The 18,927-nt window shown below is 55.2% G+C and overlaps 1 protein-coding gene across 4 annotated transcripts in view; it reads right to left on the bottom strand.

Moving 5' to 3' along the window:
• The window catches only part of LOC122390017 (teneurin-m-like), a 95,912-nt gene that overhangs the window by 47,856 nt on the left and 29,129 nt on the right, over positions 1–18,927 (bottom strand). For all 4 annotated transcript variants that reach the window (XM_043382577.1, XM_043382579.1, XM_043382578.1 and 1 more), the window contains exon 4: positions 6,861–7,051. In XM_043382577.1, the coding sequence (XP_043238512.1) occupies positions 6,861–7,051 (191 nt within the window). The remainder of the gene's footprint in view (positions 1–6,860; positions 7,052–18,927) is intronic.

Genomic DNA, 18,927 nt, shown 5'->3' with positions numbered 1-18,927 from the left:
GATTTTTCACGCGCGACGTTTTGATAAGATAAAATCGATAGAGCGCCGGCGGCGGGCAGCGCGGCGCGTGGCCCGCATGAGGCGAGCGGCCCAGTGCAGTGCGCCATGACTGCCGAGTGCCGACGGCCCATTGCAGTCAGTGCGCCAGGACTGCCGACGGCTCCCAGTGGCGCGCCATGACTGCCCCCACTGCCGGCGATGGCGCGGGCGGCCAGCGCGCCACAAGGATTTCGGCTCGCAGTGCCGTCTACTCTTATTAGCATAAGTGAATAAATGACGGGACGTTACTTGTGCCAAACGGTAGTCTGCCGAACAGCCGTCCGCTGCGGCCATTACATAAATTCACCATTCCGGCTGACGGAGTGCCTCTGTCGCGGGTTCGAGCCCTGTGCGTGCCAGCGTTTAGTTTAACATCGGGCGTCATTTGAAACTGTCGAACGCGGGCGCGTTGGTGCTCCGTCCCGCGGTGGGTAGCGCTCCGTCCCGCGGTGAGTAGCGCTCCGTCCCGCGGTGGGTAGCGCTCCGTCCCGCTGTGCGCCTCCTCTCTGTCCGGGCTTGGCGCGGTCCATCCTGGTCCAAATGGCGCCGGCCGGTCCCGGGCGGGCGGCCGATCAGTGCCGCGCTGCTCTAATGAGAATACACGATCCGCCGCCGCCGGCGGTCGATTCCGGGAAGGTGGGCCGCGCCGCAGCTCGGAGCGCTGCCAGAGAGCGATGGCCCGTCCGCGTGGCTGGGGCTGGCGGCCTCCGTCCCACCCCCGCCGCCGCCAGTGGCCGACTTAGGAGCACCCGGCCGGCGGCAGTGACTCGGCCGGCGACAGTGGCCCACCCGTGCTGCCGCCGCCGCCGGATCCCGACCCTGCAGAGCACGCGGCTGCCGCCGGATCCCGACCCTGGAGAGCACGCGGCCGCCGCCCGACCATGAGTCGGCCGTCGACCACGCGCGGCCGCGATCAATGCGCGCACGGCGCCTCCTCCTGGACCGTCGTCGGCCTGCTGAGCCGAGGTGTCGTAAACGCAGAGGCGTCATTCTGGACGCCGCGGGAAGCGGCCGGCGCGGCTGAATCGTGGCCGCCGGGTGACGTCTGCTGCCGGGGCCTGTCGACGGCGCGGTCAGCGGCGGGGCCACCGGCAGACCGGCGACCGATGGCCGACGGGCGGCACTTGTGACGATCCGTCACAGTGACGAGCGGACAGTTTGCTGGTACGGCGATGTTTGACTGCGCTGGTGGCGACTGACGCGAACCCCTAATGACGTGATGATGACGGTGCTGAAAGTTTACTAATGGAGTAATGGAACCACATCGCTTCTATTAGAGCAGGTGATGCTTTCAGTCTACGCGCCGGTAGCTGAAATCCGCAGATCATTGTCCGACTAATGGAACTCCATCGTCGCATTGTCCATCAAACACTGAATGCCACACCTCCTCCATTTCTGGGTCGAAAATGCTGACTACTCGACTGTTTCCACTCCGCTGCTGCCGAGCTCTCGAGCTGCCTGTCAGTCGTCAGAGAATCCGTCTCGGGCCGCCGCGCCGGGTTCTTTGACCTGCCTCTGAACCCGCCCGGTTCGGTTCACTTCTCCGGCTAGTCCGCGGACTGACGCGAAGAGGCACTCGAGCGGGGGCGGCGGCCAGCCGCGCCCCAGCCCCTCGGCCGTCAGCTGTCTCCGCGGACGCCGGCGCGGCGGAGAGACCGAGGCAGCGGTGTCGGTGTCGGCGGCAGGTCGGTGTCGGTAGCGGCTGTCCGTCCGTCTGTCTGTCGCCGCCCTGTTCATCAGTGCAGCCCGGCTCCGGTTACAGCCGCCGGCGCCGTTACAGCGCGGACGGCGGCGGCTGATCCGTCCGACTGACGAGACCTAATTACTGGGCCGCACCGCGAAACGGCTCCAATCAGGGATCAGATGCCGCCGCCCCCCCCCCCCCCCGAAGGCGTGCTCCATCCCTCCCTCCCTCCATCGTCACTTGGCTGTTCAACTATCCACCACGACCGCAGATAACGTATGTCAGAACACCGCACCATGCCGCCGCAGTCTCAGCAGATCGGATTACCCGGATATGCCCGGAGGCACATTGGGGAACCCAGTACCAGTTGGAACCTTTTCAGAAAGCTGCTAAATATTCGTTTGATAAGACGCGCCGACTCAAAAAGTGTGGGTATATCGCTGGTGCTAATAGTGTGCAGCCGACAGCGTTCAATGGTAAATCAATGCATTGCACGTGTATACACACAGAAAAATATTAACACCGTTAGCGGTGTAATTACACAGTACATATCTGAGCACTTGAGGAAAGTTAATTTAGTCCCTTCCCCGCTTAAATTACTCGCGCTTCCAAATGAACACCAGGAAGAAGGTAATAGAACACTGTTAGGAGGGTTGGGTGTTTTGCTACATGTAGTAAAACACCCAACCCTCCTAACAGTGTTCTATTACCTTCTTCCTGGTGTTCATTTGGAAGCGCGAGTAATTTAAGCGGGGAAGGGACTAAATTAACTTTCCTCAAGTGCTCAGATATGTACTGTGCAATTACACCGCTAACGGTGTCAATATTTTTCTGTGTGTATCCTCATCCCTTCATACATACACCCAGTTAATCGTCAGGTAACCTTAAGATCATCGTCTGTTTCGGTTAAAATTACTATGACACATGAAGGTAGATATGTGATAATAATATTTTTACAAAGCTGGAAGGACTTGACTAAGAAACTTTTGACTGAAAAAAAATATATGACCTAGCTAAACGACCATGTTAAGAAGGGTTCTGAGGTATAAATATTATAGGTATAACGAGGAAGTTCCAATAATATGAAAGCAACATGCTCTTAAGTATGTAAGCAATGAAACGTTTGGAGTCCTTGTAAGTTCCCAAGTTCCCAAGTTCCGCTGAAGAAAGGATGAGGTCACTGGTTCCAAACGAGATGAAATTGATAAGCAAAGGAACGGGACTGACGGCAATAAACATTAATTTAAGAACTAAGGTCGCGCCTGAATAACTCCCAGTGTCACTTCGATTGTTTTGCTATCGTTTTTCGAAGTTTATTTGGAAAGGGTTTGCCTCCCCGAAGGAGAGCCGTTGACTGCAAAGAAAACTGCTAGTAACGCGAGCTCGCGTCATGATGTGATGATCTGTATATGAAAATGTAAACGGAGCCCTGTATACCTACTACATTATGCCATCCCAACCGTTACAAAGAAAAATAAGCAGGGCGTGTATGACGTGCAACAGACTTCTGATCGGGCATACGGTTTCAGTTGACAATCACAAGACATTGTCGCGCCGGCAGCAAGCGAGTCACATTTTGAGAATAAAGCGGTATTTAGTACTTTGGTTCCATAGCATGAAATGGAAGCATGGAATAATTTTTTTTTCATCGATTGCCGGTAAGAATTTTGTAGCTAAGATCTCATTTTACTAGTCTATCGAGTGTTCAAGTCCATCTGGAACCTCCTAGTCACCCGCGCAGTGCTGCGATTTTGATAGGTTTCTCTACCCCGTCGAATCCCGCTGTCTCCATTCAGATATAATAAAACGTCCAATCAACATAGCGTGTGACGTCCGTCCACGGCCGGCCGGGGACAACGGCCGCGGCCGCCGACAATTTATTGGAAACTCTCCCGGCCCGCCAAACAGAAAACTCATTCGGTCTGATTATTTGGACACGATAAAATTTTACCTCCGCGGGAAACGCCGGGCGCGGATGTGATGGCCGGCCAGTGCGGCAAAGGGCTCTTCCCCGCGCGCAATAATGCCGCCGGCCACAGCTCCGAGGCGGAAAATGTGGGAATTAAGGCGTTAATATGACAAATAAGCAATAAAATCCCGTGATGGAGAGGCGAGAAGCGTGAAATGAACTGGCGGCCGCGCCGGTCCGGGGAGTGTGCGCGCTCACTGCCGCTGGTGAGGGAGGAGTGCCAAATCTGGAACGAGCCCGGCGACACATTATTTGTGTCATTCGGATCTGGGATTGAAGGGAGCCAAGCGTGAGGCCGCCTTTGCAGTTAAGCCTACCGTGACTAATCATATTACGGCAATCGTCGACATTTGGAACTTGAATGCGACTGAGTTCCAGAGTCGTTTGTCAGATTGGAGAGTCTTTCAACCTTGTGTCTTGTCCTTCAATTTGAAGTTGGCTACAGTCTACCATTGCCCACGTAACGAATCATCCGTTATTTGTAGAAACGGTACGCAATAAAAACTTGCAGCCAGCGCGCGGCTCGGCTCCTGATAGCGGGATGGGATTCCGATCTGCCGCTCCCCTCCCCACCCATCTTGGCCGACCTCCGGCGCCATTTCCACTCGCCGCCCGATGAACAATATAGCGGGCCATTCGGACGCTATAGCCGACGCGCCAATTCCCGGCGTGGCAGCCCCTCGCGCGCGGCGCGTGCCCATCTCTGGGCGCGGCGCCGCGGGCCGTCGGCGCCGGCCAGCATTCTGATTAAACTGCGTCTCGCAGCCGCAGAGAGGGCGTGCGCGGGGCGCTCTATCCTGCATCAGAGCCGGACTGAGGAGGACACGACCCTCGCCTCAGAGCACGGCGGTCAGAGCAGACGGAGGAGCAGACAGCCCTGCCGGCGCGGCGGTCAGGGGCGGGTCGCAGACGGACGCCGCTCTCCACTATCGACATATCCATGCAGACGGCACGCGGACAGCGCTGGGGCGGACACCGGAGCACCTCCCGGGGCGGTCCGCCTCTCAGCTATATTGATATGGACTGGACTGTGCAGTAACCTCGTGGAGAGGATACAGGGGATTTAATATGCATTTCCTACACATCACCCACAAACATTCCCAGAAACTGGCCTGCTCTTCCTTTATTTAAGTTCAAATTAAATCAGAATGACGAGCCAGACGAAGTCGCAAGGTCGGAACTCCCCGTTTGGGAGATGCTGGAATGCACTGTATACCTTGTGACCCCTCTGAATGCGCCATGAGCCGACCAAAGCCGCGGTACAGGCTGCAGCTGCCGGCGCTGTAAACACGCACCAGAGCTGCTCGTACGACCACCTCAGCAGACGGGCGAGCGGCGCGTCGGTGCGGTATTTTCGGCGGCCGGCGCTGAGCGATGTCTAATCCGGGGCGTGAGTCGGCCGGCGGCGGTAAACAGGACTGGGAGCTGCGGCAGCTCGGCCACCCCTCCCCCTCCCCCTCCTCTGACGGGTGCCCGGTGATAAGCGGCGCTGGGGCCGACCCGATCACGCCCCGCGCCCACCAGCTTTGTCATTCAAATCAGCCAATTTAAAAGTGCGTGCCCGACCGGGAAGAGTGGGAGGCGGTGCAGGGCTGAGAGTGTAAAGTACGAAGCTTGGGTACTCGGTGTGAGGCTGTGGGTGAGACTGCGGATACTCGGTGTGAGGCTGTGGGGTGGGGACTGGGGATACTCGGTGTGAGGCTGTGATGTAGGACTGTGGATACCCGCTGTGGGGTGGGTACTGCGGCTGTGATGTGGGACTGTAGATACTCGCTGTGGGGTGGGGACTGTGGATACCCGCTGAGGGCTGGGGACTGCGGATACTCGGTCGGAGGCGGACCTTATGTGCTAAGGCCATGCTATCCAGATGATGACTGGTGTATCGGTGCGCAAACAGTCCTATCTGATGGCACAGCACGGATTAAACCCGTCCAAGCTCTGCGCGGGGAGCGAATTCCCTCACCGTGCCGGGTGCCCACGCCGCACCGCTGTATGTAAGTACAGTCTCCACTCTCCAGTCTGCCCTACCGCGCCCAGCCGAATCCAACAGCCGTGGACTAGGGCATGCACCACATGCACATATTTCTTAGCAGGATGGTTTCAGGATGGAAATTACATATAGGGATTTGGCGAGCCAATAGGTTATGGCAGTCAAATCAACGCTAACGGTCGTAAATGGGCCGCGCTAACTGTTTTGGGGGTGCAGTCTGGCGCAATCTAGACGCTTTAAACGAGTTATAACGAGCAGCCAGGTCAGCCATTAATAAAAATGAAAACTCTAAGACCTTGGAGGTCGACCAAAACGGCAAGTTTCCTTCCTGACAGCAGATTCATGGTATAAAAACTACAGCTATAGCCACCATATTGCGACCGGCCATAAATTTCAACTAACGTTTCAGAGCGGCCGAATACTAAGACAGTCGCCTTTTGGCTGGGATTTGTCTTGTGAAAGTTTTATCTAGTCAACGGCACTTGACAAAGGTTTTGGAAGCTTTTCTGGATCACTGAATATCTGTCTCGTAAATATGGCTTTATCAGGGAGCGCTCCATCTACGCGCTGAGCGGTGAAGAAGAGCTCATAAATCCATCACTAGTCGTAAAACACGACGTGCGTCATCCATATGAGAGCTCGCTGCCCGGCAAACGGGTTTTAGCGAGTCATAAGCCGCATCTGTCTGCGTGGGGTACATAAATCATGCGTGTGATAATCGACAGGACCGGCTGGAATGTGTCTCCCTCGTGCGTCCCTTGCGAAGCTGCGTTGTGCTGTGATGGACGAGGATAGGCGCTGCTGAGTGTTTCGGATATTTTTTTGCTATTTTTTCGTGAAAAAGAAACTCCGAACATCGGCTTACCCGGCAATTCTGCTGTCATCACTCACAGGATTAATATGCCAGCAAAACATTGGGAATATTATTTTAGAATGACAAGCATTTTGCTACTTGAAAATGAACAAATACCACCAATTAAAACGGTTTCACCGATACTTACGACAGAGTTTCCTTCAAAATATACTAAACTCACTAAGCGTTATAAAGATATTATAAGCAACTACCCTAAATACCGTGCCCGTAGCACGTGCTATCCCTGTCTAACAATCGGTCACTCGTTTCTGTTGTATGTTGGCCAGCTCTGTGTTCAGTTGCCCAGCGGCGATCTCGGACTTACCGAGCAGCGACACCAGCACCAGGCAGAGACCGGCCAGCACCAGGGTGGCCAGCTTCCAGCTCCAGCGGCGGCCGCCGGTCGGCAGCAGCGCCGGCTTCGAGTAGCTGAACGGAGGGTCGGCCGGCGGCCGGTGCAGGCTGTGCCGGCCCGGCAGCGCCGCAGAACCGGCCGAAGCGAACCCCATCGCGTACCTGAGGGAGCGGGGAGACACTGGGTTAGTCAGGAGGCACCGAGGATGCATGGGACTGCATCAGAGTGCGCCGAAGGAGGGACGCTCGGTCCGAGGGCGTCGAAGGCGGGACACTCGGTGCGAGGGCGTCGAAGGCGGAGACGCTCGGTGCGAGGGCGTCGAAGGAGGGACGCTCGGTGGGAGGGCGTCGAAGGAGGGACGCTCGGTGCGAGGGCGTCGAAGGCGGGACAGTCGGTGCAAGGGCGTCGAAGTGGACTGGATGACACACGCGAGGTCTGGGCGAGGCTGGTGAGACAGGCGCGCGCTGGGTGATTATGGGAACCTGCCATGGAATGAAAACTTGATACCTCGTGTGCCGACAATCACAAGGCATATACCTGGAACGCCTTTGCCAAAGAAATGACTAATGAGTGGAGTTCTCAATTCTGAAAGCTTTGAACATCGAGGCAGCAAAGCCTAGCGTCGTATAAAGATAAAAACAGATAAAGCTAAGGGTCTCCCGTGTAGCTTCCTTCCCATGAATTAATCTCTGAATGAAATTATTACTTTCCACATTTCACATACACGTATTCGCAACCAATTTGAAACTAATGAACCGGCGTTGCATGTCGATTGCCATGTATTCTCCGTCCATGACAGTGACATGAAGGTCGTGCAAGGCGCGCCGGGCAATCGTTACCATCCATTGTCGGTCGGTGCACGGCGCCGCTGGCAGAGACCTATGCAGCATCAGTAGCGACAATGGATGATCGAGCTGGCGCCCTTTGTGCTATTAATACCTACGCCGGGCCGACCATGTATTGAGGCTGCGCCGGCCTGATGAAACTTGACGATGTTTTGCACGGCAGGTGTGGCATGGCTTTTATTGGATGCCGGCTCTGCACTTTTTGTTGGGAGCGGGGAAAATCATATTGGAAAAGAATAGTACATATATGATTGTACAAGCATAGGTACGGCAAATCACCGAAGAAAATCACTTTCCAGAATAGCCGTTCTCAACACCGTCGAAAGGATAGGGGGCGGCCGGTTTTTAGTTTCGGCCGGTTATTGACTCGGCGTCAACAGAGAGGGCCGAGCCATTCGATGCCCGGGGCTGCGCAAACACCAATCCATTTTCCGACTTCCAATCCGGCACATCACGCGTGTGCGGCGACACGAATGCCGGCACTAAGCAAAACACACAGTCCCGACGGCCTATAAATTCCTGTTACACAAAACGGAATTCACGAGCTTCGTTTAGGAGACCAGAAACCAGGTGCTATTGTTTGTTTAGTCGGTAGGCCATTATATTATAGGCATACCAGGTGAAATGGGTTCGTTGCGTATTTTGCGTATTACGTATCTTTTATAAAATAATATCATGAACTGTTAAAGCAAATCGAACACATTCTCCGCAGTACCTTACGCTCAGTCAAACACTGACGAATTGTCGTCATGATATTTGCACGCATCAGCGGGACAATTTTGACGCATCTATCGCCCATGATCTCAAGAGAAATCAGATCTGATTGCACGAAACATGTTCGGATAGCTCAGGAACTGTGGGCGGAGTTGCGCGCCCCGTAGGTAGTGTATGAGGTTGGCTCAGTGCCAGTTCTCTAAAAGCATGTTTCATGTCAGCAGTGCCATACATGTCGTCCGCGGACGGAGGGCGCGCACAGCGCGGCTTCCACTTTATTCTCGGGAATGACAAAGGAGGCGAAGTTGGTCGGCGTGCTGTCGCCAAGTTGGCCTGTTGGCGTCCCGGCGGCGGTCGTCATTGGAAGCCACACAGTGCCGCCGCTGACAGGTCGTCCATACTGGCGGGTGATTAACTCGCGGCAGACACCGCGCCCATGGCAGCGCCGACCGGCCGCTGATGCATGGCGGCTGACAAAACGCCGCCCGCCCGCGGTCCGCCGACCGGGGCGACACGCACTGCGTGAAGAGGGACGGTGCGGCGCCTAACATGACTGAGGTGAAATACGTGCAGCCTCAAACGTGATTAAGCGTTATGTAAAATATTAACTAAAAAAATGGCGACATGACATGATATTAACCCGCGCCCCGCTGGAACTCATGGATTTCCACGCCCATGGGGGGCGGGGAGGGAGCCCGGTGCACCGCCCCCTCTGCTGACAGGAGCCCGGCGTTCCATACCCTCTGCTGCCCGGAGCCCTACGTCTAGAGGTCTGCACCGGCCGGCTGCAGCCGCGGCTGGCTGCAGCCCCACGGCTGTGGGCCGGGGCGGCTGCAAATATCTCCAAGAACACGGCTACGGCTGTGGCCACGGCTGTGACATTTCAAGCTCAATCTTAAGTACTCAAATATAAAATTTTAAATCCTCAATCTTACATTCTGATAAGCAGTCTAGCCTGTAAAAATCATGCAAAGGATGCCCAGCAACATTGAAAGTGGTGAAGCCTTTGAAAACCTGTACCTAATGGTTTTACCACTTGCTGTAGGGGAGTTTGCACTCTGGTACAGAATACTATGTACCGATTGTTCCTTCATCATCAAGAGCTTGACAGTTTCAGAAAATGCAATATGTTGCATTGTCACATCCCTCTCAAATCACTCTCACCTGGTCATTAGGAGAGCACCTTACAGCTATTGAAGACGAGCGTTCAATAATTATTTCAGGTAATAGAAAAAGAAATCACGTCTAGGTAAAGGCAGGTAAAGGCTTCATAAAATATTATCTAAAATAACTCTTAGATGTATTTCTGGATTTTCGGCAAGTCCAATTACCTAATATAAAACTGGCGCTTTATGTTCTAACTGGTGTGTGAGTGACCGCTAACAGAAAACGCTGATCAACGAAGCCAATGGAATTAGATTATAAGTGAGCATGAACCTTACTTACGGTGAATTCACATGATGGTGAAAACCCTGAACACGTAATTCACATGACGGTGAAACCCCTGAACACAATATTTCTTACGCGAGCTGTTGACTTTACTAATAAAATGACGTCTTCTTCTCAAAACGTAAAAATTTGATAATTAATCTTTGTTTGAGAGCAAGTTTTCTACTGTTAAGCATTATTATTTATTGATTATAATTTCCATGGCTGTTTATAGTGACACAAAACAATTTATTCCCACTTCTTTGCTATTGACGTCATTAAAAACTCAAGTGAAATTTTTGATTGAAAGAGGCAATTGTGGCTCGCACGTCCTTGGGGATTTGAGCGAAGATCATTATTTGGAAAAATCAAAATAGATGAATGTTTTTCTTTCTTGGATGCTCACTAGTGTTTTGATGCCTTGCATATCAAAATAGTTTGAGACTTGCTCAGAAGGCTGCCTCAAGCCTGGCATATCACACCCCAGAAAATATGCAAGGTAAGAAAGAAACAAGAGTTTTGACTAGACAATCACTTTTTGACAGTCCATCAACTTCAGTTTCATTTTCCATACCTAACATTGATAATGAAAAGCATCAGGGTCTGTTGTTCTGTCCCACAACCATGCTTCAGGATTTGGCATTAGATGTCTACACTGCTAGTGCTTCTATTCTGGTTCGTTGTTTATGTTTTCTGTTGATGTAGGTACCTACCTACCCATCTTTCTTAACCCCTTGCAAGGGCTTGTGTAGGCATGCGATGCGCATCAGGCTTCAGGCCTTCCGCCTAAAGCCAGATACACAATCACTTAACCTATGATGCTTCATGAGCTTGAGAATCTATAGCCCATTGCAATGTGCTTTTGGCTATATGTTTCAACTAAAAACAACTTATTATATACTATTTGGTTGCATTTCATTGAAAGTATCCACGGCCGGCTGACGGCTGGCTGCCCACAGTTTGCCACGGCTGTGGGCGGCTGTGGCTGTGGAGCCACGGCTGCGGGGCGGCTAGGCTGTGGGAAATTGCAGCCGTGCAGAACTCTACCTACGTCCCACTCGGCTGACCGAGCCGGGTGCGCCGTCTGCCGTCTGTCGTCTGTGACCCTCTCCGGCGACCCTCGGCTGGGAGAGCAGCACCTGGCATCCAACACTTTACTGCAGCCCTCGGCCCTGTACCGGCACATTGCCGCGGTCATCGGCCCTGTACCCGCACATTGTCGCGGCCCTCAGCCCTGTACCGTCACATTACGGCGGCCCTCGGCCCCGTACCGGCACATTACCGCGGGACTAGGAGACGGGAGACGTGCTCGGGTTCCTCGGCTGTCACCCGAACATCCCCGGCATGTTTATTGGAGCGGTTTATCTGCCGCGCCGCCTGTACTCAGCGGTCGTGGGACTGGATCAACACACCTGTCATCGCTGGGATAAAAACTTCACCCCGGTGTCACAGCGCATTGGCCTAGTTTTGACTAGGCTAGATAATAAATCAAGAGGTATGTGAGTGGTAATGCAACATTTCATTTATTCAAAAAGTCGAAGAAAGTCCAAGAGAAGTGTTTCATCTCTCGCGGCTGTTTGGCCTTCAGAGCATTTCGTTGCCGTTTGTGGCAGGCTCAGAACACTGCCCGTCTCCCCGTTCGCCGGAGCGCGCTGTGACGGGCTCATAGTGCTGCCGGTCTATCCGTTCGCCGGAGCGCGCTGCATCTAGCGCGCTGGCGGCGGCGCGTGGGCTGATTCCCGGCATCCATCATCGGTCCACTGGATAACCATGTGTAGACATCACCTGAACCAGGGGCGGCAGATTCGCCATCTATCACCGGTGGGCGACCCATCTCTCGCCATCTCCCTCCCCTCCCCGTCAGCCGCGCTATCTCGCCCCGGGCCATAGACTGTTCGGCGGCGGCAGCGGACCGAATCAAAGGCCACTAATCCGGGCGGGAAGGCGCGCCGGCGCCGGTGCCACCGCCGCCGTATTCACCGCCGGCCATCCGTCTCGGTTTAACCCGCGCCCTGCTGGGGGGGTGTTTGAACACCCCCCCCCCCCCTGTGGTTTTTCGCGAATATCTCAAAAACGGCGGCGCGGAGCGCCGCCGTTTTTGGTACACCTTATCATACATCAATTCTACACATGTTGTGAAAATTTCAGACCAAGGTCATTCAAGGTCAGGTCACCAGGTCACTCGAAGTGACCTCACCTCATAAAAAGTTTCAATGTCTGTCATAGCTACACCGAGTGACCGATCGCTTTGAAACTTTCAGCGATTGCTAAGAGCATTAGCATGTACAAAATGTATATCTCAGAATTTTGATATCGATGACCTAAGGTCAGGTCAATTTTGCGACCTCACCATTATAAGTCAATGGGAGAAAATTGAAATGCGCCTGTTTTGGACGAAAGACATTATAAACACTCCCAAGCACTGAATTACAAGTGGTTTAGACACAATGAACATGAAAATGGTGTCTGTGACCCCTGTTTATGCCCTGAGGTCATCTTAGGTCACGAATGGTATCTAACAGTTTTTCGCAAATAACTTTTGATAGAGGCATGCTAGAGCGATGAAAACGCCTTAGATGTGTTCAGCTCGACGATACGGATCGACTGATATGCAACATGACCCTTTCCGGTCAGGTCATGACCTTGACCTGAGGTCAAATTTTCAAGTTGACCTTTCAAGGTCAAATTATAGTTCGTTCGATGCGTCTTGACGAGAGGAACACGATGCCGGTAACAGTAAGCTCGTACAATGCTTGGGTCAAAAGTTATTGCAGAAAAACTGTTTCCGAAAAAATCGGCTATTTTTGCAGTTTTTGCCCCCTGCAGGCAAAACCGTTGACGTTAGGTCAAATCTGAGAAAATAACTCAGAAAGGGCGTTAATAGGGCTATCGAATGCGCTTTTCCGCGGCGCTGTAGCTCTATTGGTTCCCGAGTTATGCGTTGGCTTCTTGGAAATTTTCGACATTCGACCTGGAAATCGGCGAAAATTTGCCTTCAATGACCTCTGGTGACCTGACCTTTGACCTGACCAAAAAATTGACCGAAGTGATTTCCTCATTATTTTTGACGCTCTTTCGAACGCCGCCTTCCGCGTATCGCTACGTGGCCCAGGAGCCGAGTTAGAAGGGGGGGTGTTCAAACACCCCCCCCCCCCCAGCAGGGCGTGGAAATCCAGGACCCCCAGCAGGGCGCGGGTTAATTGGCCCGGGCGGCCGGCCTGCCAGCGGCAGTATGCCGATTTCCGCGCCGGCCGCGGCATGGACTGGGAGCTGGGCGGTGGTGGAGGCCCCGACCACGCCCTCGGCAGCGGCGCTCGGACCGAGGGGTGCGTGCCGCGCGCGGTCCGCGGCGCCCATGGCAGCCGCGCCGGCGGCCCGGTTATTTCCGGAGACACTGCACGCGACCGGCACGCAGGATAGGATTCCTAAGGATGGGCCCTGGCAGTGGCAGTGGCAGTGGGGTCACGCAGTGAGCAGCAAGGGTGGCAGCGGCGCACAAGGCACATGGCCGATTGTGTGAGAGCTGGAGTTGCTAAGCTCCTGCCACCTACGGAACAATTTCTCTACCTCGGTCACTTTCCAGTTAGTTTGAGTGTACTGTATATAGAGAGTGGAAAGGGATATTTCGTTCGTCAGATTGAGCGTTCGTTCCAATTTCGAATTAATTTTGCAATGTTGGTGTAATATTTGTGGCGCTATTAACTCTGCGAATTACAGATGTCGACCACCCTGTGACTTCAATTTCCTGTGATGTTTCATAGCATAAGTTTATTATGTGTGTACGACCATGCGCTCCGGGGCATGTGCCCGCCATATAACTCCCTGCACGTCGTCGAGTGACGTTTATTCATTTCATTGCACGGCGGTGATGTCTCAACTTCCCCCAGCACCGCCGCGGCAGGGTGTTATAGCGGAGGTGGTGGCTGTGTCTGCCCCTTCTGCAGCGGGAGGTGGTAGCAGTAACGAGGTCCGACTGAGGCGAGTAGTCCTACCGACTGCTACCCGCACCGGCGAGGGCTGCGGTCGGAGCTGGTAGGACCATCGATGGAATGAGGCAGCGCCAACGCCCTGCACTATCTCCACTGTGCTAACGTTGGCCGTCCACTGTACTAACGTTGGCCATCCACTGTGCTAACGTTGGACATCCACTGTACCTACTAACGTTAGCCATCCACAGCACTAACGTTGGACGTCCACTGTTCTAACGTTGGACGTCCACTGTTCTAACGTTAGACATTCACTGTTTTAACGTTAGACGTCCACTGTCCGACTGTAGATGTCCGGAGGACGTCACCGTTCAGCCGTTTGGTGTCCATTGTTCAGACTGTAGAATGTATATCCGGAGGACGTTACCATGAGACCGTCAGACGCCATAGGATCGTTTCTCCCGCGGACGCGGCTGACTATTGCCGCCGGTGGCCGTTTCTCGGCGTCGGTCTCAGGTTGTGCTGTTTCAGTCGTCCGTCCGCCAGACCTATGGTCTCCAGACTGTATCCCCGGCCGTCTGACACCGTCTGCCGACCGCCGACGTTCCGACCGTCCGCGGCCGTCGTCACAAACCACCTATCTCTATGCATGACCCCCGCCGGCATAGCGCGGCTCTGACGACCGCCGGCATACCGCGGCTCTGACGACCGCCAGCGACTGGGTGGTTTCCGGGCGTAACTTGGCGACCTGTTTATCTTCCACTTCCGTCGCGGCCTCCGGCGGTACTGCGCGGCGGCCGGGACCGACTGCCAGCGGCGGGCAGACGCTCTCGGCGTGGGCCTCGGTGGGTGGGACAGCTAGCAGTGGGGCGCGTCACTCGGCCCTCACGGGAGGTCGGCAGCTTGGAGAGCCGTGCCCGCGGACGGCATTTTCACGGACTCTGAAATGACGTGCTGTCTAACTCCTGAGGCCGTCCCGCGGTTCATTGGTGTTACGTGCTGGAGAGAAAGTCCCCATCCGCCGGTGACATTTCACGAAACTAAGTTAATTTGCAACCTAAAGCGTGAAGAGGCGTGAAGAGCATTGTGACACAATGGCCTATCTCCGTTCGCAGAACCCAGGGCTCAGGTGGACAGGCGTAGTGTGGCGCAGACATTGCCACTGCACTTTGGGACATATATCGAATGGAGCGGAGTGGGCGTGGAAACTCCTCACCAAATGGCAGAACTCGCCGTACAAGTCGACGAGTTGCCTTCGATGCCTTCGTCGCTAGCGTCGTTGGGGACAGTGGCGGCGGCGCAGGCGGCGGAGGCGGTGTTGGCGGTGGCGCGGCGGCAGTGGCGGCGGTAAAGTCACGACCCGCCACCGGATGACACGAGCCGGCCGACCGGCACGCGACGCTCGCGCCGGAGGACGGCCGCCGCCCTGATGGATATCTGAATACAGGGTCGCGTGTGTTTGTTGGCAGAGTAGCGCCCGAGTTGATACTCCCGGCCGGCGGCTGGGCTAGGCCGTCACTCCGGCATACAATCCCACTGGTAGTTTCCGAGGATTCGGCAGATGTGAGCTGATCATGTCAACATTGATACAAAACATCTCAGCGACCCAAGCAGGCCGGTGATATATCCAGAGGTGGTTATTTGGTTATTTCACGGCCTGTTGACAGTGAACAGTGGCACGGCGGCAGTCTTTGTGAGCCGACCGCCGTCCCCCGGCGTAAAAACGCCGAACGGCAGAGGGACGCCGCGCCGGCCGTAATGGGTAATAAGATACGGCGCCGCCGGAGCGCCATTGTACCCGCTAATGGCGATCTTAGCGGCCGTTACCCCGGCCGATAGTGCGTTTTAGCGGTTATCGCCCCAAATCTGACTGAGAATTGTCCGACGAAATCTATTAACTGACTAATCCTTCGTCAGATCACTGGGATCGCGCGACAAAAAACTGCCGAGAACTGCGCTGAATAATTCACGGCACATCTGCAGAGGGACGATCGAATCCACATGAGGCCGGGGCTGGTTGATTACATTTAGATACAAATCCGCTCCCCCGAGTTAATCCCGTCTGGTCTGATTTTGCCGCGGTCTGTCGACAGGGAGGCCATTGTTCGGAGGGCTGTCTCAATTCGGTGCAGGCCCGACGAGTGGAGCTGAATCGGCGGCACGGTTTGATCAGAGTCTGCCCGGCGGCGGCGTTGTATGGAAACAGGCCAGTGTTCGACTAGCTAACGCTAAATAAACAATGGAGAAAAGAACGAAAATGAAATTTATGGCACAAGTCAGACTGTGCTGAAAAAGAAAAAGTAGATGTGCGAGAGATATGGCAAAAAGAAGGACAGGGAACGGAGGGAGAGAGAAAGGGAGGGAGTGAGAGAGAGGATAGAGACAGGAGGAGATTATACAAGAGAAGAGGGACGTAGGCCGGCTGATTCCTTCATTATGTGCGGCGCACGGTTTATTGGTCTAATAACGCTGCTGGGCGCTGGCGAGGCGAGGCGGGCTGTCACCGCGCCGTGTCTCAGACCCGGCCGCCTGATCAGCGCTCGGTTATCAATATCCTCACGAATGATTGGCTGTATCAGTCCCCGTCGTCTGCCCGCGGCCAATATCGCCGCTCGTTTCCCGTTCTTTTTCTGTTCTCATTACTCGTGCTGGCGGCGCCGTGACGGCCGGGTCAGCGCGGCGGCGTCACTCGCCCGGCGGCGACCCGCTGATGTATCCGGCGGGGGCGGGGGCGGGGGCGGCACGCCGGTGACGCTCCCATTATCCAGCGGACAGCCGGCAGCCATGGGCGGCGGTGCACAATGGCCGCTGTGGCCGCCGCCGGACGGCGCGCAATCAATGGTGCTCCGGCGCCGGCGGACGCCCCCACAAAGCCGGCCGGCCGGCAGATGCGGCGTGCCGGCCGCAGAATGATGCCGCCGCCCGCCGCCCGCCGCCGCCCATTAGCGAGCAACAGGAACCGCGCGCGGCAGCAGCCGGGCGCAGTGGCACGTACCGCGCGGCCTCTTGTCAGCCGCCCCAGGAACAGCACTGCCTGTGTGCTTATGTGTGACAACGGTATATCACAACGTCTTCAACCTTAGCTGGTGCCGCATATCATGCAGTTTCGGTAATCCAACATGATTTTACTGGTTTAATGTTCGTCTTACGATAGATGAGTTCCTTTATCCTTTCCCATTTCAGCCAAATACCATTCGTCGTTTGATAATTGCGCCGCGTTGCTGGGGGCGCTATTTGTTGCGCTGCACTCGCTCACACTGCCGCCCAGGTATTATGTCGCCACTCATTGTAAGCGACACGGCAGCGACACCCATTCAGGGCAGCTGAGCGGCCGTCGGTTTGCACTGGGAACGGCCAGCTGACGGGCCGGTCGGCGGCGACTCGGGCGGCGGCGCCCCTCCCACCGGCGGGCACTCCATCATCTGCGACCGGCGCCCGCCGACCGCCGCCGGACGGCACACCAACTCGGCCGGATGATGGGATTACATGCCCTTAAGCCTGCCAGAACGGCTGATAACTCCCTCAGAATGCTGCAGTGAGGGCAGCATTACTGGCCTCCGTGATGATTACGCGGCCCGGCTTTCAGCAACGACGACTTCCACATCTATTTGGACGGATGCCAAACGCTGCTGCGTCTCAGCAGTAACACTTGTTTCTCCGTCATTTTCTCGCTTCCCATCCAGGCATTTTTCCGCTGGCATTTTCCGCTGGCCTGCGTCGTAAGGCGGCGGCGGCTGCTCTCGGGGCGGCCCTCCAGTCCGAGTATGGGCCGACTCAGCAGCACCGACCGCCGGCCGTGCGGAGCGGTGCCGCGTCAGCCGCGCCACGCTCTCTGACCCGGCCGAGACCGGCCGAGACCGACCCCGGCGCCGCCCGCCGCGGCGGTCCGGTCCCCGTCGATATTCCCCGATGGAGTCACCCCGACGGCACCGAGACGGCCGCACAGTGAGATAGTGTGACACACCCATGCACGGGACGCCGGGACACGTAGGTATACCTCTGTTTCCCCGCCCCATCTGTCACCGCTTGGCGCTTGCCCCCTTCCCCACCTGTCTCTGCCGCCCGGTAGCCCTTCACCCGTCTGTGACCATCACCCACTGACGGTCTGACGCAGCCAGCAGCAGCGGCCGGAAGCCCCCTCTGCCGCTGCTCTGTCTCTGCTCTGACTACTTTTTTTTTATTTTTTTTTTTTAAATTTTGTCTTCCCGGCATGCCTAAGGCAACCGCCAGGGAAGGGGAAATTACTAAGGCTGGCAATGAGCCAGATCTTTCGTTTTACTTTACTTTACTGTCAGCTATTTAATTCTGACCCAAGCAAGAGAGAGAAGCAAACTTTACTTTAATTCGGCTCATGTGGCGTCCGATTAACAAGGCAAGGGTGTCCAGAAAGGGGTAGAATATTCATACTTGATGCTGTAAATCTTGCTGCTGATGGTGTGAGGTGTTGCAATGTGTGATGTTTGTTGTGGGATGTATTTACCAGGAAAAGTCCTAACTAGAAAAAACCTGGTGCCTAAGTCAAGGGGCAAAAACTGTCGAGTACAGTAAAAATCCCCGCAATAGTTACGTTACGTTATATCTCTAATGTGGACAGTGAAAGTGTGATTGCGCAGGCTGTTCGCAGGGATCGGCCAAAATAAAAACCGGCCTACCGAGTGAGACAGCCAGCGGGTTATGGCAGCCGGTGTGACCCGGGTGCCCCAGTCATGTCCCGCCCGTCTCAGGGGTACAACTTTGACTGGAATTTGGTGGCTCTGGAGGAGTAGCCGTGAGGCATAGCTCGACTCCTAGGCAGCGATGTTGGTAGGGCTAGTGGTTACCCGTTGGAGGAATTCTCTGAAGGAAGATACGGCGTCCGTGGTGAGGGGGTCCGTCAAAATAGAAGCCAGCCACGGCTGCCCTGTACGCTTTGGATTCTGGGCGAAGGTCAAGGTCGTATAGTCGGATTTCATGGTCAAACCAGTAGAGGGTGGAGGGAGGGTAGGAAAGTCGCCTGCCGCTGGCGTACTCAAACTTCAGCGACCCGATGTCAGGTGGAGGGATCTCACCCCTGGGACGTCTCTTCGGGATCAGGTCTGGATCGGGATCGTCGGTGTCGTTTCGGGGGCTGTCAGGCTGGAAGCT

Source organism: Amphibalanus amphitrite, unplaced genomic scaffold, assembly GCF_019059575.1.
Source record: "Amphibalanus amphitrite isolate SeventyFive unplaced genomic scaffold, NRLGWU_Aamphi_draft 000379F_arrow, whole genome shotgun sequence".
Classification (NCBI taxonomy): domain Eukaryota; kingdom Metazoa; phylum Arthropoda; class Thecostraca; order Balanomorpha; family Balanidae; genus Amphibalanus; species Amphibalanus amphitrite.
This window is presented reverse-complemented; position numbering and strand designations above follow the sequence as displayed.